Below are 23,596 nucleotides of genomic sequence, written 5' to 3'. Positions count from 1 at the left end.
GTGCGCTGGGGATGGGATCGGAGCACAGAGGAAAGGATGTGCGATGGCATTGCACGTGGCAGGAGCAGATGCCCGAGCAGAACGTGGTGATGTATGGCTGTCTGCCATAGGTGCCAGACTCGATGTGCCAAAGCACTTGGAGGACTTGAGGTAACAAAGGCACTAAGCAGCTGGGGGGGATCTGTCTCAGTGGGAAAGACCCGTCAGGCAATAAATATTGCTGCTGCTAAATAATTGATAAGGGTGACTGGGCCAGCGAGGCATTCATCCTCGCAACGAGAGTAGAAGGCGCTGAGGTTTATTCCCAGCGTGACGTATCTGTACTTGACGTCCGCGCCCAGCTCCATTCGTCTTCCCCGGGACTACATTTCCCAGCGTGCATCGCGGCCGGCCTACGTCCGCGCAGCACCGCCGCGCCGAGCGCGTTGTGCCCGCCCCGCCCCGCCCCGCGCCGCTCTCCGCGAGCTGGAGGAGCCCCGCGGCGCCGACCCCGCCTCCTATTGTCGCTGCGGCTGCAGCGCCTCGACAATAGCGGCGCTGGGAGCGCTACGCCTGACCGCTGTCAGCGCTCCTCCCCCGGGGCCGAGCGAAAGGGGCGTCGCCGCCGCCGCCATGGCCGGTTGTTGTCAGTCGCTGGCAGCGGGTTATGGCGACGGCGGTGAATGAATTCTCCGGGAGGCAGAGGGAAGAAGAAGGGCTCAGCCGGCTCCAGCTCCGCGCCTCCCGCCGCCGGGGCCTCTCCCTCCGCGCCGTCCGGGCCGGCTCCCCCCGCGCCGCCGGCGGGGGCGGCAGCGGCGTCCCCGCACAAGCGGAACCTGTACTACTTCTCGTACCCGCTGTTCGCCGCCTTCGCCCTGCTCCGCTTCGTCGCCTTCCAGCTCGGGCTGCTGGTCGCCTGGCTCTGCGAGCGCCTCTCCCGCGGCGCGCTCATGGCCGCCAAGAGCAGCAGGGCCGGCGACGCGCCCGAGCCCGGCGGGGCGGCCGAGCGGGTGCGGGCGTGCCATAAACGGGCCTTCGAGTGCATCTCCATGGCGCTGCGCATCGACGAGGACGAGAGAGGTAGGGGCGGCGGCAGCGCCCGCGGCCGCTCTGCGTCCCGGCCGGTGCGGGGCTGCGGGTCGGGAGCGGCCCTGGGGAAGGGCGGCCCCGTAACTTTAATTACGGCCTTCGGTTCGTAGCTCTGCGGGTGCGGGTGGAGCTGGCTCCGGGTTTAACCCGACCGCCTGGGCCGGCGAGGTGGGGGCAGCCCTCGAAGTACGGCTGAGGAGCGGTGGGTGCGTTGGAGACTCGCTCCGACAAACAGGTGCCGTAAGCGGCCCGTTCGGAGTCGCTGGGAAAAGGCTCATGGTCGGGCGACTGCTTGTCTGCTTTTATTTCTACGTTTGACGGGCTTTCTCTGGTAAAAAACACTTCTCACAGCGTGACTGATAAGTTGGGCTTCAGGAAGTTGAATGCGGGGGGGAGGGTGCTGCACCTGTCTTTTGTGCTTGTTTTTGTCTGGAAGGGTAAAACAACCCAACCAAACCACAATTCTGCTTGTGTTTTTGATTTAGCTACATGAATAACAGAATCACAGAATAGTTTGGGTTGGGAGGGATCTTGAAGCCCACTAGTCCTAACCCCCTGCCATGGCGGGGCTGCCCCCCACCAGCTCAGGCTGCCCAGGGTCCATCCAGTCTTGCCCTTTGCCCCTCCAAGGATGGGGCATCCACAGCTTCTCTGGGTAGCTGTGCCAGGGCCTCACCACCCTATGAGCAAGGATTTTTCCCTTTGACATCTAACCTAAATCTTCCCTCTTTTCATTTAAATCCATTCTCCCTTGTGCTACCCCTATCTATCCGTGTAAGTGGTTGATTTTCCCTTCTGCTTTATAAGCTCCTTTTAGAAGGTCACCTTCCATCAGGTCTCCGCTGAGCCTTCACTTCTCCAGACTGAATGTTTGGCTTAAATGCAGCAGCACAACTGTCAGCACCCAGAGGCAGCCCTGCTGGTTGTGCATGTTCTAAAATCCTCAGGGAGTGTCAGCAGACCTCACTTTACCCTTTTGGCTGGGCTGTCAGTGCAGCATCCTAAAGCAGCAGTAACACTGAAACCCTTGCACTAGGCCTCTGCTGGAAGTGGCCTGCTGAGCACACTGCCTGAGCACCGCTGCACTGAGGGTTTGGGAGTGGCAGCATTAAGCTCTGGGGAGAGGAAAGCACTGTGTGTGCATTGAGGTCAGCTCAGAACAGATGTAAGGAGCTCAGTGGTGCTGATAGCAGCTCTGTGCAGTGGCCAAGGCTGAATTGCTGATATAAGATGTAGCTGTAGAACAGGTGGCTTGCTGGTTGGGAGGGGGAACCTGCAGATCTTTATTTGTCACTGACTTGTTTATAGGTATTCTTAGAGTTGTCATATTTGAATTAGCTGTGCAAGATGTATACTTAGTAGGAAAGCAGTCTTTACAGCTAATACAGCAATCACAAGTGTATTAACTATGTCACTGAGAAGGAGCTCGGTTTGCTTTAATACACAGATTGACTATCTGCTCACCTGTTTTGCTCATACCACTGTTGTATGTTGTACCTTCTAACTTGTTTGTTGTTTAAATAGCTTTTTGTAACTTTTAGTAAAAAACTGTGTTAGGTGTAGTACATGAAATGGTTGAAATTTCTGGATTAGTTAACGTCGTGTCAGTTCTGTGGAGTTCTTGCTGTTCTGGAAGCTCAGTAATTATGGTGTCACTTCTGACAGTTTCTATGTTTGTATATTTTTTGGGAAATTAGTGCTAATGTTTTGGTATTTTCAAACTCCAGCTCAGTGCTGTGTATTTCTCTGGGCAATCCCTCCCACAAAGAATGGTGTGGTGGCTACCAGCCAGAGGAGAGGGGTGGGTAGAGAGCAGGAGGGGTAGGAGTGACAACTGGTGGGCAGAGAATACAAGGACTGAGGGGGAGGGGAGCACATGGCAGAAAGGCACTCCCTCAGTAACTCCCCACAAGCAGACCTGTACCCAGCCAGGTTCTGAACAATGAAAGCCAGCTCCCACACACATACACCTGCCCTCTTCTTCCTCTACCTAAGTTTTTATTTCTGGGTGTGATGTTACACGATACGTGGTATGGCCAGTTTGGGTCAATTGTCCTGTTCTGTGTGCATTCCAGCCTTCTCGCTGGGGGAGAGGAGTGAGCAGAAGAAATCTTTGAGGCTGTGCAAGTGTTGCTCAGTGACAGTCAAAACGAATGGGTGTCTTATCAAGACTTCAGATGAAAACACAGCAGCACAGGCTACTGTGAAGAACACTATCTCGTTACAGTGAATCAATGACTTCTGAGGAGGGTGGCTTTCTTCATGCCTTAGCCCCTGGGAATGCATAAGTGGTTCTGTGTGGGTGCAGTGCTGCCCTTGCAAGCAGCTGGGTTGGTGCTTTGCTTTCAGAACTTCCTTCCCTTAGAAAGTGGAGGTGAGATTTAATGATGTGCTTGGCACACCTGGGACTGCTCCTCAGAGGAGCAAAGTGACTCAAGCAATAGCAAGGGTGGCTGGAATCACTTCACATTTCTTTTCTAATGGCTTTAAGCAGCTTTAAACTTGCACTGCAGTTGACACTATTTCTATAGGTGAGAAGGAAAAATGGGAAGAAAAAAGGCTGCAGGAGAGATGGTAGCCACACAGCTTTTGTTGTTTCACTTTCATAACTTTTCTTAACAGTCAGAGTGTGTGAGGCTGGTGGAAAAAGAGCAGAAATTAAATGATTCTCAAGGTGTGCGATGCATGCAGCTGTAGAAAGGTGCTGCTCCTGCATTCTGTGCTGGTAAGGAGGGTGAAATATGTGGTTAGCTGCACAAGAAAACCTGCCAAAAGCTAATAAAAGAGCTTCTATCTGGACAGGGAGAAGGAGTCATCTTATGGTTTTTCTCTAGAAATGTATTGAAATATTTTCCTGGCACTGAAATTTGTAGAAAATACAGCTGGGACTGAAGTTACAGAAAGGTTTGAATAAAGAGTCAACACAATCATTGCTAGCTGGCATCAATGAATACTTTTGTTATCTCTTCTGAAACCAAGGTAATAATATCTGAAGACTTTGTTCTAGGTATGTTCTTCTAGTCATCACTAAGAATATAAGAATATAACTTAAGTCTGTATTCCTTGCTGGAAAGGTATGCTTAGTTATGGCACTGCTAACTTGAAAAAGCACCTATCAGTATGCAGCAAGACAGTTTTTGACTACAGGATATCTGTAGGAAAGGAAGAATTATGCAGATCTGAGTTTCTTTCAATAGATCATTTGTTTTCATGATGCTGGATAAAACAGGCAAGGTGTAGGCATGCTGATGGACTTGTTCTTTTCAAGACTGTGTATTTTACTTCACGTACAAGTTGACATACACCTGCAGTACAGCAATTTAATGATAGAGTGAAAAAAAAAAAACCAAAAAAAAAACAAATATACCCATGGCAAATGAACTGCTCTGGACAAAACTGAACCAGAATTATCTGATATCATGTAGGTGGTACCTCAGGCTCATGGCTTTTCTTCTTGAATTTCAATACTTCTAGTGTTACTTTCGTATTAGCTATCCCTGGAAGATTAACATGCATGTCTTGTTTTGATGTTTCAGAAGGGAGAAAAATCCACACTTCACCATTTCTGTTGTGATTCTATTTCTGTGTAGGTTTTTTTCTTTCTCTTCCCCCCCCACAAGGAAAGCAATCTCATTGAGCTAGATGACATATCTTCTAAAACAGGTGAAAGTGATTTGAGGCTGGTGTAATACCTGTTGTTAATAGAGAAGCTTATTTGGAACTAGAAGTAGATATGAAGTTGACAGTGTCCCTTTAAGCGTTTCCTAGAATTTTGTCCAAATAAATCTTCACTCATTTTACTTGTTTTGTGGCATTATATGGAAGCATTCCTGAACTTTAATCCGTTACATAAAATAATGGGTTCACTTCCTTTTTAAGCAGGACAAAAGGAACAAGCTGTTGAATGGTATAAGAAAGGAATTGAAGAACTGGAAAGAGGAATAGCTGTCTTAGTTGTTGGTCAAGGTAAGCCAGTTTTGAGTCTTGTGAAAAAGATTTGCTTTGTTGATCAGTACTGCTTTATGGCTTCCTCAAAATGAGATATAATTGCTAAATGTGGTAGGTGCTAGGAATGGTTTGCTGTTTCTCATTCTTGTTTAAGCTGTGAGTGAGCACTGGTCCATTTCTCTGTTCTGCCTTAATGTTCTGGTCTGTAATGGAACTCTTGCTCCAGATATTACAAAATAATCAGTTCTTTAAAAAGAAAAAAAAAGTTTTGAGTAAAATACTCAGCTCCTTAATATTTTGGTGTTTCCTTTATGTGTTTTGATTTGGTTTGCCAAAGCTGGCAATCATGCATTAGTTCATGTTCTCACTTATTCAGAATTTTGTAATCTCTGCAGTATAAACAAGGAAGAAACAGTAAAAGCCCCACTGATTTGAATTAGTCTAAAATTGTCTTTCTGGATAGCTTATGCCAAAATAACTGAGCACTTCCAACTAAGGAGGAAGTAAGCTATCTGTGTATATGGAAACATTTTGAGCTGTAGCATAGGAGCCTATATGTAACACAGAAATAGTTGCAGTGAAGGGTTAACTAAGGATCTCTGTCTTCAAAATAATTTAAAAACAAACAAACAAAACCTCTGGGGCTGCTTCAGCAGACTGCTGGTTCCTCAGATGTGTTCAGAAATGTTTGTGAACACTGTATGCTGATGTTTCACCTGTGCAACATCACCATTGGCATTTGATACAGCCTAAATTGTGTACTTAAAAAGTTCAGCTTGAACAGATGTTATTTTAAAGTAGTAGTAATATGAATATCTCTAACTCTGAGTATTTTGAAATGTAAAGGGACACAGTCAACTGAATTTAAATTTCTTCATATTATCATAGTGATGATTTTTAGATTGTATTTGCCTCTCAGTCACTTCTCAAGCTTCTTAAAAGCCTATTTTATTTGACTGCTTTTTAGAAAAATGTTGTGGAAAGGAGCGTATATTAGGTCAGTGTGACACATAGGAGAATAGATATCCACCTCTCTGTGAGCAGTATTGTGAAACATTGCAGCAACAAACTTGAAAATCTTGATTAAATAGGAAACTTCGTTAGTTATGTGATGACATTTCTTAGTGGAGGGGGTAGCAGGTAGCTAAGGAGTGGGAGGAAGAAGGTGGATGGCTGAATGTCAGTGTTTTGCAGCTTAAAAAGTTAATTTGCCAAGTTTTAACATTGATTTTTCTTTGTAAGGTGATCAGTGTGATCGGGCTCGACGTCTGCAGTCTAAAATGATGACAAATTTGGCAATGGCCAAGGATCGCTTGCAGCTTTTAGGTACCAGTTAAAATTCATGACTTTGGAAAGTTTCTTATTATTTGCACAACTTGATGGAATCTATTTTTCTAAAATGTCTTTGTGATATTTATAGTGAAGGAGTCATTGTCTGTAGGATCTCCAAAATAAGTAATATTTTTCAATGCTGTTGAGTTTTGAAATTTCCTGCCCTAAAACTAGGTGTAAAAGCTACTGAGAAGTCTTTGTAGCTTAGCATTCCGAACTTGTAAACTGGGGAAATGTCAATGTTGGAGTTGGTTTAGCTTTTCTGTATTAGAACTGTAGTAAACTCGTGATGTGTTGCTGATCACAATCAGCCCTAATAATGCACCTTCTGTAAGTGCAACTTTTTCCTGAAATTTTGCTGTCACATAATTCTGATTATTGGTATGTACTATAGTAATAATTCTTTAGTAATATGAAGATCATAAGCTTGTGAAATACTAATTCTTGTAACCTAGTAGTGTTCTATTTTAAGTCTAGTAGGTAAGATCACTTCTTTTTAGAAGGATAATATTGCATAATTTTGGCTTTATTAAAATTGAGTGTTTGTATAAGCTGTTAATGGTCAGAGTAAACAGGGAGGGTTGGAAATGGCATCTTACTGTGCATGATATAAAGTCAAAATTAATTCCCTCAGCCTACAAATCCACAGCTTTTTGTAGAGTATCCTCTAACCTGAGAATTTTGGAAATGTGTTCAGTCAATGAAGTGGAAATAAGGATATTTAGTGTTCTTTTTAGGGAGAACTAAGAAATGAATGTACTTGAGCTTAACTTGCATGTCTGTAGCTTTTGTCTTGCACTGTGGTGTTTCCAGTTCCATTAACTCGCTCTCCTAGGAGCATGTAGAGCAGCTGGAAAACTAATGTTCTTTCTTCTGCTTATGCTTTCTGATTCTGTTGTTGTAAATGATGACTGCTGGGGGTGTTATGACAGCCACAAGAAAGAGAATCCTTTTTGTTTCCCTTGTATTCCAGGTGTCTTCTTGCCCTTTTCCTCAAAATGTGGAGGGAACATGTAGTCAAGTTTCCAGCTTCTTTGCTTTGCTGTAGGTTTTTATCTGTAGAACCTTTGTATGTCCAGGAAAGTGGCTGTGTTATTTTGTTGGGTTTTTCTTGTACTCAGGTGAGGTCAAGCTGGTATCTTCATCTTTTCTACCATAATGTGGGATCACATGATACTTGAATTCTTCATTCAGAGTGCAGGTTGAAAAGTAAATGCGTAGAATAGTGTTTACTGCTTAAGTTGGTGTCATATATGTTTTTTTGAATTATCCCAAGCTTAGTACTTAGTTCAACTTTGAGACTCTTGTTCAGTTTGCACTATCTGCTTCCAGCAGTATATGTGAGAGCTTAGGAAAGAGCAAGTGAAGACATTTGCCCTCTGTGAAGGAAAAGATGTTTTGAGAGATTTTCCAACTGTTACATCCTACAAGCTTCATCATTATAGATCTATTTAAGGAATATTTATAACATGTAACCTACTTTGAAATATTTTAAAGCTTTTTAAAATTACATTTAAATGTAAATAAGTCCATGTAAATATCATTTTACATGGACTTGGAAATTTAAGGTAGTGTAGAGTTGAATTGTATGTATTATTCTAAATGTAGCTCGTTACTTTTAGTAACAGATACCTGGAAGTTTTCTGGTGGCTTGTGGATATTTTTGCAACTGAACTGAACCTGAGGCTGTTGGAGCTGTTAGGATTCAGTGAGGTCATTTGTCCATGAATTGAACTCTGAAGATCAAGGAGTAAACTTTTTCTCTTGCTCTTGAGAGTTTTCTCTTTCATAATGGTACTTTATTGCATTAGCTAGCAAGATAAAACAGGCTTAAAGTAGACAAATGTCAAATAATTTGTTCTGTTTGACAGACAAAGATGCAAATGCAGATTGCTAAACTGAAATTTTATTTAGTCTAAGTGATGCCAGTAATATAACTCAATTTTCCGTATTTGGGTTTTAACTGTCACTTAGAAGTACTCAGTGTTTGTCTTTCAAAGTGTTGGGGCATCAGTGAAAGGTGAAGGTGATGCTATTGGTCTTTTAACATTTGAACAAGAGGATGTAGCTACTTACCTGTTTTGATCCCTGTTGCATCTGGAGTGTAAATTACTGTATTGAATTCTGTTTAAAGTTTTATTGTGACACAGTTTGGAAGTTACTCCAGGTATGCTTTAGAGAACCTCAAGGTGACTCAGTTTCTTAGCCAGCAGAACTCGCTATTGCAATTGGTTTGCCCATCAGGGGGCTATCAAATTTGACTACTTGGTGTTGGTGGATGTCCCATTTTTTTGATAGGGATTTAGTGCACTGTAGTTTAGGGAATGTTAGCTGTGCAGCTGCTAAGGTGAGTGAATAAATCCTGCTCTGATAACCTTCACAGACCTGATCTCTCCGGGATGGCTGATCACTCAAGTTAGGATCATTATATTTGATACATTTAAGAGTTACAGGAGGTTATTTGTTTTCTACAATCAATACATGAAACTTGTCATTTTTCTGTTGTTAAAAATGGATAACTGCAATGTCTGGCGTAATGTAAGTCAATTCTAATGCTGAAAGTGATTTATAAGGATATATATTCTCCCATTTTGGAGAGATTTCTGTGTGTGGAATAAGTAATTTTGGTTGAAAGGTGTATATAGAACATAATTTAGATGCTTTTCATCAGTCTCCTATCGGGTAATAATTCTGGCCAGGTATGGACATGAACTTTAACAGACACCTTTTGTGACAACCTCGCTTTCTTGGAGGTGATGGTGCTTTTGCTTTGGGGCTGTGTTATGTGGTAACTGATTTCTAGTAAAAGAAAACATTACTTGGAATGCTACGTAGATAAAAGGACAGCTGCAGCAGTGTTTATTTGGTAGGTTTATGCCAGTGTTGTATCATTAAGGAGAAATAATGAGATTCTATAAACTGTTGTTAGCCTTCCCAATTTCTAGGAAGAAAACACTGAAATGAACAGTGATAGAGTCCTCTGAATTTCCCGAGATAATGTTTAATAGCTCGATTTATTTTTGTCTTTATTCTGGAGGTCTCTGCAGCTATTCTGCCTTTGAAGAAAAGTGATTGTTTGCATTATGTAATTTCATGTGCCGTATTCAAATTGCGTGTTAACATGTAACATGCTGGGAGGAATTGTGTGAATTGAAGGTGGACAGCAGTTGGGTTGCTTGGTGGTTGTTGCAGTTCTGGAGCTCTTGAAGAGATGGAACTGTTCTGGAAGTGTAGCAATTGATAAGTATGGTAAAACCCCAATCTGAAACTGTAGTACCGAAGCAAATAGGGCTTACTGAATTCCTGCCCAAGCCAGTTGGTTTTACATTTACTCATTAGAGGCTTTTTTGTGTTTGTGTTTTGTGAAGCTGAGAAATGTTATCCAAAACTTAACTGGTTATCTAGTATCTTGCTGTGTCTTTGAGTACTAATTTTGTTTCCCAAAGTTTTGTGTGTGCTTCCCACTTAGACTGCGTCGTTGGGAAAGGAGTAGACTATTCTGCCTTTTCCTTCAGTTGTGCTGTGCCCTTTGTGTTTACAGTCAGTCATACTCAGGGAGCTTTACTGAGAAATGAAGTTTCAAAGCATGTGCTGGTTGGCAGCTGTTCTTGTGCAGCCGGCATTCTTGGTTTTACTCTACCCAACTCTTGAATGCTTTCAGCTTGCAACAAAATAAACTCTGGGTGCATGTACTAATCTGAACTTTGTATTTTCACACTTCCCTACGATTACTGACTCTTCACTCTATACTACTTCTCATTCCGTTTGGATGTTATTCTATGGATGTTAACACTTTACATCTTTACACTTAATAGTTTTAAAGATACTTCTTGGGGAAGCTAAGGTGTAAGTGGCTGTGAGCAGGCACAAGAAGAAAAGAAGTGGAAAAAGAACTGTAATAGATGAAATTTTGGAAATGATTTTGCTTATTGATTATATGATCTGCAAGCTCTGAATGGTGATTCTCCCTCTATCCAGCATGAGTGCTTTCAGTAGAATTCAGCTTCTTTTGTTAAGTTCCTATATGTTGTCAGAAGACCTCTATCCTCTGCTTAGCTGCCTGTTTTCCTACAGCTTCTTTGTGATGTGTGCCTTGCAGCCTCACTGATGGTTGTTTGCTTTTACAAAAAGGGGCAGAGTTGGGTGCAAGATAGAGGTGGGAGAGCTTATAAAGGGGCTGCTAAGTGAGAGCAGTGGTAAAAGCAGTATTGGTGAGCTGCACTGAATTAATGATCCTGAGACATAATTCTTGATTAGTGTAGGCTGTAGCCTTGCAACTCTTTGCTTTGTGCTTTGGATAGTTTATTGTGACTGGGAGTTCTTTTCTTTCTCCTTAATCTTTAATCTTATAAATCTTGAATTTGGATATTTCTGAAGCTATACTCTTAGAGAACTCAGCTTGCATGATAATTTTGTTGACTTTCAGGACAACAATAATTCTAAATCTTGAAAGACATCTTAATGATATCTGTGTGGTGTTTTCCTTGAATCAGTGAAGTTTTTGTAAAATGGTGGATGTTACTGATTCAGCAAAACATTTAATATGCAGAAAATTGAAGACTCCTTGCAGTTGGTCAAAAGTAAGGCCTTGGGGAGGACTTGCAGAAATGGGTTATCAGCACAAATCTTAGTAGATGAAATTAAATTAATCCTGACCATCGCTTTTGGCAAGTAACTGCAATCACTAAACTGGAAAGATTGCTTTAATGAACTCAGCCAGAAGTGGCTAGTTTTTAAGCAGTTTTCAGTCATGTATGCACTGACAGCATTTTCTTACTAGCTTGCTAACTGTGTAGAATAGATAGAAATACTCCTTTTATTTTTAACCTGATATTGAATATAACAAAGCCAAAGTTGACGTTTGTGTGTTCAACATACATGAGTTTTCTTGGTTCATTTTTTTTTGTTGTTTTTTTGTTTGTTTGTTTTGTCCTTTTTTCTCCCTCTCCCTCTTTCTACTGTGTAGAGAAGCTGCAGGCAGATTTGCAAATTTCCAAGCCGCAAATGGAGGTCTATAATGACAGTACTAACCTGGCATGCCGCAATGGACATCTCCAGTCAGGTGGGTTTGGCTTTACCAACACCTAACTATTCAGGGGATATTTTCCAGTTTCTGGTATGTTACAAGGAAAAAATATGCAATGCTATGTTCTGGCCCCACAAACCTTTTAAAAAACCGTGCCATATTTCTGTCTTTAAAGACTATGTAAATACATTTCATTCTATTGGTGTCTGTGACAAAATTGTTTTATTTTGTAGTATGCAGTTCTGTCTTTAAAACGACTGTCCTTGCATCCTCTCCATTAAATCAAATATTAGAGTCTGAAACTACTTATGAATACTGCATTTCAGAAAATAATTTTGATGTTATTAACCTAATAGAATTAAACCTGTTTTTGAAAGTGTTAAAAAATAAATGTAGTTCATATATTGTGCCTACATAAGCAGCTCTTCGGTTAGGATATAGTACAAATTCATGTGCATTTGCATTAAGTTCCTTTAAAATATAGGGATTTATAATCTGCAAAAGCAATATGCAGTTAGGATGGGGAGGGGGAGAGATGAGGGAAAACTGTTGTAGAAGGATGGTTTTATCCTTTGCCAGAAGACTGCACTAGGAATACTAAGCTCTCAGAAGCAAACATCTGTTTGTGTAGAAATAGAGTTGCTGTGAGGCTTGTGAATTGTCTGAGGAGTGTTTTAATCCAGCAGTCATAATCATGATTGTCATAATCATGATCTCAAATGAAAATTTATACAGTAGACCATGATGAGGTTGGGTAAAATAGTGAGCTAAGAAGCGAAATAATTCACAAGGCTTGCCTACTAGAGTAAAGAGCAATTAATTAAGCTTAATCATGTGGTTTACAGTAAGTTTTGTTTTCTTTCATTCCATTTCTGGTTCTGAAGTCTTTTTCCAGCTTATTTTTGTACCTTCTGATGTATGAGGAGTTAAATTAGTAGAACTGTTTTGTTCAGCACTTCTAGCCTATGGTATGGGGTGTTTTTGTTAAATGGCATTTGTCAAAAAAGATTTAGTAAAAACGGCTCTCAGGTATAATTTCTTACTTAAATAGAATTTGAGAACACAATCTTAAATGATCCAGTACGTCTCCTGTATTTTTAGCTGACTGGCAGAAGGTTGAATGAATGAATGCATACATGTGTATATCCACATGAAAGTAGATAGCATGTTCCATCTGATTCCGTATGAACAGTTTTTTTCTTAAAACCCATTCCTTCTAATTTTTTTGTACCTTTTTGTTAACATCTCAGAATTGAATGGTGCAGGAGAAGAAGGTTAGCCTGAGCTTTCTTCTATTACTTAAATGTGTTAGTACAACAGCATTGGTGCCTCCTGGAGAGAAGCATTTTGCCTGTTTTGCGACAGGTGTCTTCATTTACAGAAACTTCTTCAACAGAATGTTGTTCTGTAGCAGTCATTGTTAATAAATATATGGAAAATGGTATTAGTGAATTGACCTATTTGGAGTCATACTTAGGGTGATTTATGTAAGTTGGATGAGTGAAACACTTGTTCAAAACTGCTCTGCAAGGAGTAGAGAAACAGCTAGGAAGGGCCCTGTGAAGGGCATTTTCCGTTGTTTTTGTTCAGTGTCTCTCTTCCACTGTTTGAAAAGATTTCCTTCCCATTCCTCCAAGGCTGCTGCTGGGGTTGGAGAAGCTGCAGGCTGTCAGATTGGGTGTGCAGTGGAACCCTGTGCAGTAGCCTGTCTTAGAGGTGTCAGCCTTCATGCAAAACTTTTTGTCCATCTCTCTTGTTCTCATAGTGGTCTTTAATTAGATTTAAGAAGATTTAGCTGGATCTCTTTTTTTTTTTTTTTCCAGGCATGTATTTTCCATGAGTAGTTGGGTTGTTTTTTGATTTCAGTTGTCATGGTCTTATTTCAAAATCTGTGTCTGTGACAGGGGGACCGCAGGCCCACTGGCCTAAAAAGGGAGGAAACAGAACGGAAGGGGAAAAAAAACAGCAGCAATGATTTGAAGAGGAAAACAAACTTAGTTTAGTAATTATAATAGCAAAAATACAAGTTAATTGGGATTGAAACTAATAAATCAAATAAATGAGAGAGTTTTCTGAAAACTGAAGTTCTTTCTCTGATCTGCCAGGGAGCAGAAAGAAAGAGTCTTGTGACTTGCAGTCAGTTTTATCTTTCCCCCTGACCAGAAGATGGAAATGGAGCAGTGATGTCTTCTAGAAGCTATACTGTATTTCTGTTTACCTGTCCCAGAAGAACTGTCAACCATCCATGGAACTGCAGCATTAACTCTTCAATTCCTGTGCACTGCATGATGTTATAACAACAGAAATTGTAAAATCATGACATCAAGCTAGATGGGGAAGATAACTAATCTTACAAAAGACAGCACAATATTGTTATTAGAGTAACTCTGATTACCATCTTTACATTTGATCTGTTATTAGTCAGTGAGATATGCCTTCACAAAGGCATTATATTTCTTGTTCTTACCATAATATTAGTACTGCATAAGTAGCTTGTATTTTATTTATTTTCACTTGGTGAGTTTTGCTTACATGTCTTTAATCATAGGCATGGATTGGCAACATTTTCTGAGTTGCAAAAATTACATTCCTTAAAAAACCTTTATTATGAGGGAGGATCCCAAAATAGAAGAATAAATAGCAAGAAAATTGTTTTTAACACCATAATGTGGCCATAGCAGCTGTTTGACTAACATGGTCCTACTTGGAAAGCATCCCTGCATTGGCATAGTTGTGCTGCCATCCAGGATATGGAGCATGGGTATGGAGGTTCTTGTTAGCCACTGAAGTTTTCTGTTCGGTGTCTTTTATTACTTGATTGTACATAGTTGAAAAAATTGAGTATAATCTTTGAAGAAATTATTAGTAGGGGGATTACCGTGGTTGTCAAATCTGAATACTTTTTTCTTACAATTGCTGTGTATATTTTGCTGTGCAGTATTTGCAGAAAATTTATAGCTATGCATCTTTAAGATTTTCATTTGTGTAAAACTATGTAACATTTCTAGACCAGTGGATTTTTTACAATATTTATTATTATTTTGAATTTGAGGTCCAGAGACCACAAAGTACGTTTTCTTAGTTACTTTATAAAGAAATTCTTGATAGTGTATATAAGGAAAGCCTCCTTATGAAGGTGAAACTGAAGAACTATATTCAGAACTGTTTCTGCAGCACTTTGTATTACCCAGTAGGACTGACCACAGAATGTCTGTAAGTTTAGTGCTTCTGATTTCTGAAGGGGTGCAGGTAGTGTAAATAATAATGTGTTCTTAAACTTTCTTTTCTTTTTTGAAGTAACAAATTGTGATTTGTTTTAAATGTTTCTCTTTTCCATGTTTTGATCTCCCTGTGCTTCCAGATTCCTGAAATAGTCCTTACCTGTGCAATTTGTATGGTGCTAAAAATTGCAGTGTGTATGTATTGCCCTTTATAGATAGGGAAAGTTTTGGAAAAGCGTGAGGATTGAGCAGCATGTTAGAGTGAAGGAGCTGGAGAAAAATTACTGTAGCTTCTTGAAACTGTCCCATATTGACTTCAAAACCAGCTGTGCAAATGAAGCTGAGAAATTAAAATTTGAGTGTAATCTTCTGATTAAATTGGAAAAGTTAAAATGTTGAGTAGGATTTCTAACAGGTTGAGCTGTTTTTTGAACTTGAGCTTTGAAGTATGCCTCACTTGAAGAGCTTTTGACTCGAAGTTATCGTGCAGGAATGACTAAGTGAAAACTCACTTCGATCAGCTCTGGATCTTTGTGTGATTTAGTCAGGAAGCATCTTATAGATACAGTTAATTGTATTCTTCAAGTTCCCTTGTATTCTGCATGTGCATTTTTCAATACTGTATTACCCCCACACAAGAAGACAGATGCTGTGCCCAGATTTTTAGCAGTTAGCCTGGTCAGTCTTTGTGCCTGCTTCTCACCTCTTAGTCTGTGTCTGATGTTCTACACCTGTCAGTTCTGAGCCAATGGACCCTCTTTCATCCCATATCCCACAGAGAGAGTGTAGAAATAAAGAGATGTTTGTTTACTCTGGATAGGAAACGTCTTTTTAGAGTTTAATCACTTGTGGCCAAGATGTTAAGATAAGTTAAATATGTTACCAGATGCAAGACCTTTCTGCTCCATCATGGAGGTGAATTGGAGCACGTGTAGATGAAACGTGCAATGATATTTCAGTTCAGTGGTGTAATATTTTAAGATTTAATTTGGACTATGGGAAGCTGTTTCAGTGCTGTCCATTCAGAATTTATTTACCCCTTGAGATTTCTGAAGTGCAACAAAGTTGTAAGCAGAAGGCTTTAAGAGTTTATTTCAGGTATAACTATTTTAGTTTTCCCAATTTAAAGTGCTTCAGTAAAGGTATGTGGGAAGTGCTAGACGAGGCCTGATAACATCACTTAAAAATGAATGCTCTGAATCTAATGGCTTGAAATTCAATGTTTTCTTACAATGATTGTCTGTAGAAGTTTCAGGGAAGAAAAGTATTCTGAATGGTATTCTGTTGACTTGTGTCTTAGGAAATTGATGGTGTTTTTCCCTTACTATAGGACCTAGGTGTCTTCAGCTTTTATAATACGGCAAGGTAGTGTTGATACTGAGAGCTCCTGAAAACTTGAAGTTTAACTTTAGAAGAAAGCTACAGCTAATATCTCTTTAAAAGTATTAAACCTCTTTAAAAACTCCTGTTAACATAATACGATACTGTATTATGCATCAACAATACTATCTTTGAATTAGGGTTCTTACTGAAGTTATAGTTGCTAAAAATGTTCCCATGACATTTGGTTTTCTTCATAGAAAGTGGAGCAGTTCCAAAAAAGAAGGATCCCTTAACACACTCAAGTAATTCCCTTCCACGTTCAAAAACAGTTGCAAAAACTGGATCCACAGGCCTTTCAGGCCACCATAGAACACCTAGCTACAGTGGGATATCAAGTGCTTCTGTGTCTAGACCAGCAACAAACACTGCAAGTTCAACTCACAAGGTATGGTGACAACAGGTACAGTGATGTTTGCTACGCAGATCAATGTAAAATCCAGAATGAACTCTTCATTTGCTACTTTTATTGAAGTATTGTGGTATGATTGCAACAGGGTTTTGAGGAAAACAAATTGAAAAAAAAAACACACCAAGGAAAAAAAAAAAAAACAAAACTGAGCAAAAAATAAAACAACAACAACAACCCAACACCTAAACTAAATCATAAACATTGAATTTTTGGCTAAGCCTCTTAAGCTAGGCTTCAGAGTGAATTTTTAAGAGCAGGAGTCTTGGAGAGTCTACAGAGTCTTGGAGAGCAAGGGGATTTTAGTTGTAACAAATGATAATACTTTGTTTTGAAATCACATGGGACACTGAGGAAAACTGAACTGGCATAAAAACCAACTTTACTGACAGTATGTAAAAGACTGGGGGGAGTGCCTACTCCAGAACTATAGATTTTATCCCTACGTTTTCCTTCTCTTAAACATACATATGTGGTTGCATTAAATCATAAAATGGATTGGAAGGAACCTTAAAGATTCTAGTTCCATATTGCAACCAGACTGAAAAGCAAATTATTTTTAAATTGTGATTGGGATACAAAAGTAAGTTCTGTACTATTAAGGCAGGAAAATGCTGTGTTTCTTTTGTGCTATCTCTTTCCTTTCCCTCCTTATTCGTCATGCAACCCTCAAGTAAAAGAGTAGAACACATTATGACATATATGTTTAAGTATGACAGCACTATTGTTTGTAGATATTTAGTACCTATAACAGTGTGCTTAAAATGTATCAAGGCGTTTTATATTCTTCTTTCTCTCTAGGTTGCTCCTAAAAATAGCAGAACAAATAAGCCTTCTACTCCTACCCCTGCTGCTCGAAAGAAGAAAGACATGAAAATATTTAGAAATGTGGACAGTAATCTTGCTAATCTTATCCTGAATGAAATAGTTGATAGGTAAGTTTGAAGAGAAGTAGGCTTTTTGCTGCAAAAAGCCAATTTTTCACTCAAAAACCTTTATGCTCTCAGAATGAAAATTAGTAATACGTGTTTGTTGGTTTTTTTGTTACCTTAGCAAAACAAGGAATACTCAACTAAGAAATGTCTATTTCTCGAAATGTGTAGCAGTATAAGTTGTAGATTTCCTCAAAGTAGTTCTCTATAGTCGAGTACATTTAATTAGTCAGCTGCAGTTGAAGAAGAATCTCTCATTGTTAAACTAATTAGTATTCTATTTCTTTGTTAGTGGGCCAGCTGTCAAATTTGATGACATTGCAGGGCAGGAACTGGCTAAACAAGCTTTGCAAGAAATTGTTATCCTTCCCTCTCTTAGACCTGAGGTAAGCAGTTTGGTGTTATCACTGTGGCAGAGTCAGAGAAAAGAATTGTGCTTCACACGTGGAGCAGGGATTCTGATATTTTGTCTGTGTTGATTATGATAGTTATCAATAGCTATTTGACAGTCTTCCTGGAAAAAGTGTGTGTATGGAAAAAGTTGTTCTTCCATATGTAGTTAATAGGAACACTGCTTTAACTCTCCTACAGTGCATATGCTTGTGCACACATCCACGTGTTTTTAAATGGAAATTGATTGATAAGTTGCTCTGTCTCAAATAATATGTTTCTTTTATATTAATTTCATGGTATGTCTATACATGGAATGATTGTGGTGTAGTTTGACTGTTGTGTGAGCAAGTAGTGAGGTGCACTAGGGCAAGGTATTAATGAAATGGAACTTCTCTAAAAATCTGTACAGTTGTAGCACTGTTACTATTGCTACCAGTCCTATCTAGTGAGCCATTCCTGAATTTTTGACCATTTTCTTATAGAGGTAAATCATCACATCTTTTTTCCTGTATTTCCTCTTCACCCTGCCCAAGATTGAATGGCTTATGTTTCCTTTGTCGTCACAGTTAGTTAAAAGCAGTGTGTAACTCTAGGAGTTAAGCTTAATTGGTGGCTGTTAATGCTGGCAAGACAATGGAACATCTTTTGGTGTTTAATAAAATTATGGGGGGGGGGAAAAAACCACAAACAATCCTCATTCAGAGTTTAAAGAGATTACTCTCTTGAGTCCATGTAATGATCTAACCAAGTGTATATTTACTGTTTGTAACACTTCAGTTCTTTTTGATGTTAAATGATGATGATGATGTATTTTTCAAGTTATTTACAGGACTTAGAGCTCCTGCACGTGGATTGTTGCTCTTTGGACCACCAGGAAATGGGAAGACAATGTTGGTGAGGAAAAATTCTGCATATGTGGGTTGGTGGGCTTCAAATATAGCCACTGGGGTGGCTGGTGTTCAGATTTTGTGAACTTGGATGTTTCTGTGGCCTTTTACATTGCATTAGTTTGTACTATTCTTAAAGCAGTATTTTTTTGTGTAAGTTAGTTAATTTCTGCTTTACTGGGAAGCTAAGGGGTGTAATGTCTGGATGTTATGCTGTCAGTGCAGTTGGAACTTGAACCAGAACTTCTCCAACTGTATGTGCAGTAGAAATGCAATGTGTGTACATGCATCTAAGTCTCTTGAACTTTTTTGGTACATTTTACTTTCTGAAAGTTTTAAAACTCACTGCGACACTGGGGAGTTTTGTTGATGTTGAGGGGCTCAGATTAAGATCACTGTGGTTTACACCAGGGTGTTCCTGACTGGAGAGGAGTGTTGGTGAGGTTGAAATGGTTGTGCTCAGTGGGTAGTAAAATAGTATTCCTTAACTGGGTACTTCCAGATTTGTAGTAGCAAAGGGGTTTTGACGATAAACACAAGTTTGTTACTACAGAACAATACAATGTCCCTGGATGTGTGCTTGCAGTATTGCCTAAATATGGAAATGCGAAATGATGCATTTGTGGGGAAGGCCAAACTGTTCTCAACTGAATTCTCTTCAGTATCACAAGTAATATCTTAAATTAATGAGTCCAAGTTTTGTTTTCTGAGAGAGGAAAAATAATGTGGTTAATCGTGTAGCAGCAATTAAAACACTGTGTGCTCTCTATCAAAATATACAAGAAATGCAGACAGTTGTTTGAACTGGAGAAGAAGTATAGTAACAAGTTTTTTGCCTTCCATGCCATGTGAGAAAGAACAATTGCTTGAGAACTGCCTGGCACCTTGTTTTATGGTGTGCTAGGTTCAGGGGACTGGAGAGATGGCTGTGCATCAGCCAGGGAACATCGTGACAGTGCAGCTGAGCTTGGCGCGTCCTCCCTCATCACATGGCTTGCTGCAGATGCACGCTGCCTTTGCTGATTATGAAGCTGGATCTGCTCTAAAGCCCTTAGTGGAAATACGGGGCACTTTTCTTGGGCTCTTCTGTTGTGTTTTACCTATATGAACATAATTGCTAATCAATTTAAAAGAAAAAAACAGAATTAAGCAATACCGCTCTCACCCCACTCACGCACAAAAAGCTTGTATAACCAAGTAATAGTAACTTCTTGAATATGGTTATACTGTTAACAAAGAAGGTACTTTGAGTATGGTAAAAATGCAATTTTAATGAGACTTGACTCATGCTACTCTAAATTGCTTCTCTAAATGAGTTTAAGTTGTTGTCAGTGCTTGCTTATGATACACTAAAAGGAGCAGGAGACTGCTGCTCTTTGGTGAGCAAACTGTAGATGGCTGTGGAGATACTGTGATTAGAGAAGTATTAGGAAGTCTGGAAACTTCTGTAGTGATTTTGCTGCTTCCCTGTTCTGATTTGTAAGCGTGTTAGTTGTCTTTAGCATTTACATGGTAGTCCCTCTGAATGAATAAGGGTTTTCAAATCACTATGGAAAACATCAGTAATAGCTGCAGAAGTAAAGAGGCATCTTCAGTGTGATGTTATAAAAAGCGTAATTTTTTCTGTCCTAGGCCAAAGCAGTTGCTGCAGAATCAAATGCTACTTTCTTCAATATCAGTGCAGCAAGCCTAACTTCAAAATATGTAAGTAGTAGCTGTAAGCTGCTGTAATGAGAATGCAAGGGCTGTGATTGGGCCAGGATTCTGATAACTCTTAGGTGAACTGGTTCCCTATAGAAAATATGTCTTCAGAGAAATGATTTGCCCATTAAGGAAAAAAAAAATTTCTGCCTGTGATAACTCAATGTCACTGGATATTTCCTGTTTTTTTTCCTGTCACTGACTGTGATAGAGATGAGTGGTAGTTGTTTTCTCCTCCTTTAAAAAGAAGTGAAGGAAGCTTTTATAACTTAAGCACCAAAATCTGTCTTAATTGTGATCATAAGTTTGAACCTTTCTTTTAAAACAGAAAGAACATGACTGTATGTAATACTAAACTAGTAATAATAATAGAATACATACCAGTGGATTGTGTGACTTCATCAGCATTTTTTCCTGTAAGCCCTTATCTTAGGGGTCTTGTAATAAATGCTTTCTACATTCCTTCCAAAAACAGTTTATTGTCGTTTCAGGTGGGTGAAGGTGAGAAATTGGTGCGTGCTCTATTTGCAGTAGCCAGAGAACTGCAGCCTTCTATAATTTTTATTGGTAAGACCTTAAATGTTATTGACCTTTTTTACTCTTTTTAAACATACTGACTTTTTAAAATTTGAATTACCAGTCAAAATATGTTGGGTAATTCTATAGTGTAGAGCAGATGTCTTGATTATGACCTGCTGACTAACCAGTAGTTCCAAACACAACATGTTAAATTTATTGTTACTGTTGTGCTAGTAATAGGAATTAGTGCCATCAAAACCATAACAGGCTGTACAACCCTTACAGAGCAAGCCCTCTTTGGTATTAAACTTCAAGCATGAAAACAGGTTTTGCTTATCCTGAAGTACAGTTCATTATCCAGCAGAATTTTTTTCTCATTTGTGTGTAGTATTACATGTTTAAATAGCAACACATAGCATGGTAAACCTAGTCAGAAAAATAAACAAGCTTTTAATGTCTGCTTATACATTAAAGATAAAAGATCTGTCTGTCTCCTAAGGAAGAAAAAAGATTTGATCTTTCTTGCTGGAGTCCTATATTAGTAAAAGAATTTAAGCAAACATGAAGGCTTTAATGTATGTTTAACTAAGGCATATTTCCCTTTTTTTTTAGATGAAGTTGATAGCCTTTTGTGTGAAAGACGAGAAGGTGAACACGATGCTAGCAGGCGTCTAAAAACAGAATTTTTAATAGAATTTGATGGTGTAAGTATCTAGTCTAAGTATTGCGTGATTTTAGGTGAGTCGGCTAATGTCATGGGTGCCAGTAGAAGCTGCAGATGAAACATGAATAGGATTTGGCTGCTAGGACTAAGCTTGACAGACTGTGTGTGGTGTTTCTTTTTTTCTTGCTGTTAATTCTCTTTTATTTTTTACCTACATACTATAGTACTTTAGGAAATTGAGTCTGGCAGTAATAAAGGAGCTGTGAGAACAAAATTGTTACCAGGAAAGAGTGATATTTCAGGATCAGGTAGTGTTGAATCTTTGTTTGCAACTGCATGTTTTGGTGTAATGCATTTCTGGCAAAGTAAGAGGATTCAGTGGGTTTTAAGAAGAGTTGTTGCATTGGTTGTTTTTTTGTTGGAGGTTTTTTTGCTTTTCTTTACGAATTCTAACTCACCAAAGTGTGTACTTTGTCAAAAAGTAAGGTGAGATTTGAGAGATGATAATTTCAGAGAGTACTTTGGATCATTGGTATACACAGCTCTGACAAATCAGAAATACTCATTTTTGTGTTAGTGTGCTTTTTATTAAATTGTTTGGTTTTTGTTTGTATCATAACCTAGAGATGACAAGATGCATTTAAATATATTTAGCCTGCATGTAATATCACAGAATCACAGAATGGCCAGGGTTGGAAGGGACCTCAAAGATCATGAATCTCCAACCCTCCTGACACAGACAGGGCTACCAACCTCCACATTTAATGCTAGACCAGATTGCCCAGGGCCCCATCCAATCTGGCCTTGAAACCTCCAGGGACGGGGCATCCATGGCCTCTCTGGGCAGCCTGTTCCAGCACCTCGCCACTGTCTCTGTAAAGAACTTTCCCCTGACATCCAACCCAAATCTCCCCTCCCTCAATTTAAAACCATTTCCCCTCATCCTGCTGTTATCAACCCTTTCAAAGAGTTGGTTCCCCTCCCCTCTGTAGGCTTCCTTTAGGTATTGAAAGGCTGCAATGAGGTCACCCTATAGCCTTCTTTCCTCCAGGCTGAACAAGCCCAGCTCCATCAGCCCGTCTTTGTAGGGGAGGTGCTCCAGTCCCCTGATCATCTTTGTAGCTCTCCTCTGGACCCTCTCCAACAGCCCCCAATACAAGAAAGACAGGGAGCTCCAGAGCTGGACACAGTACTCCAGATGGGGCCTTACAAGAGCAGAATAGAGGGAAACAAAATGGATATTTCATTACTGTGGGGGGGAACCCACAAATGAACATCAGAATGCTTTTCTGTCACACAGCACTGATATTTGTATGGAAAAATCTTGCTCCATTTTTTCATAATATAGTGGAATACTGTTGCAGCTGTGTAGCAGTGATAATGAAGTACAGGAGGAGAAGATAATTGTGTAGAGAGACATAATAAGATGAGGAGAAACTTGTCCAGAGTGTGGTGAATCAGGACAAATAGTACAATGTGGCAATAATATATAGAAATTACTGCTCACATGTGTTCAAACAGGATTTTCTTTTAAAATAAGGCGAAGAAAATCAAATGGAATTTTCAAGTTAGGGACTTGAGATCAAGGTGGAGCTTTATTACACAATACTTTGGTGGATTGTTTTGGGCTCACTTCGACAGCAGTGAACTTGAGCACTGTGTCTTGTGCTAACTTTTTTTTCCTTGAATTTAAAGCATTCTTTAGATAAATCTGAAGCTAACTGCCTTAAAAAAAAAAAAGGCATACAGCAGAATCCTTTTGGTGCACTGAATCAGTGGCAAGTTTTTATAACTTAAATGCTGTGTACTGAAAACAGTCTTGCTTGTCTATGTTATATAGGTGCAGTCTTCTGGAGAGGACAGAATACTTGTGATGGGAGCAACAAACAGGCCACAGGAGCTTGATGATGCTGTTCTCAGGTATCAGAATGTCTCTTTTATGAGCGTGATCATGTGATGCTTGTTATGAACGGCTGGTTTTGCTGCTTAGTTTCTTGATTGTAAGTTTTTACTAATTAGGCAAAGCTGTTTGGCAAGAATAAATTTAGCTTCTCAGAGGTGCCTTTTCTCTTTTGGGATACATGTGTACAAGCATGACAGAGTTGTCTAAAGCAGC

General features: G+C 39.7%; 1 protein-coding gene across 4 annotated transcripts in view; it reads left to right on the top strand.

Moving 5' to 3' along the window:
• Positions 1–431: 431 nt before the first annotated feature.
• SPAST (spastin) overlaps positions 432–23,596 on the top strand; it is a 33,997-nt gene continuing 10,832 nt past the window's right edge. The window contains exons 1-12 of one of the 4 annotated variants that reach the window (XM_031593024.2): positions 433–1,059; positions 4,951–5,034; positions 6,259–6,342; positions 11,315–11,410; positions 16,176–16,363; positions 17,186–17,319; positions 17,609–17,702; positions 18,529–18,603; positions 20,229–20,300; positions 20,789–20,864; positions 21,429–21,520; positions 23,321–23,400. In XM_031593024.2, coding sequence (XP_031448884.2) covers positions 663–1,059; positions 4,951–5,034; positions 6,259–6,342; positions 11,315–11,410; positions 16,176–16,363; positions 17,186–17,319; positions 17,609–17,702; positions 18,529–18,603; positions 20,229–20,300; positions 20,789–20,864; positions 21,429–21,520; positions 23,321–23,400 — 1,472 coding nt within the window. In that variant the 5' untranslated portion in view covers positions 433–662. Of the gene's footprint in view, positions 1,060–4,947; positions 5,035–6,258; positions 6,343–11,314; positions 11,411–16,175; positions 16,364–17,185; positions 17,320–17,608; positions 17,703–18,528; positions 18,604–20,228; positions 20,301–20,788; positions 20,865–21,428; positions 21,521–23,320; positions 23,401–23,596 lie in introns of all 4 variants that reach the window. The other 3 variants (XM_031593016.2, XM_031593040.2, XM_031593033.2) reach the window with 3 other exon arrangements.

Source organism: Phasianus colchicus, chromosome 2 (genome assembly GCF_987193195.1).
Source record: "Phasianus colchicus chromosome 2, bPhaCol1.hap1.1, whole genome shotgun sequence".
In the NCBI taxonomy this organism is placed as follows: Eukaryota; Metazoa; Chordata; class Aves; order Galliformes; family Phasianidae; genus Phasianus; species Phasianus colchicus.
Note: the sequence above shows the minus strand (reverse complement) of the source record. Positions and strands in the feature narration are given on the sequence as shown.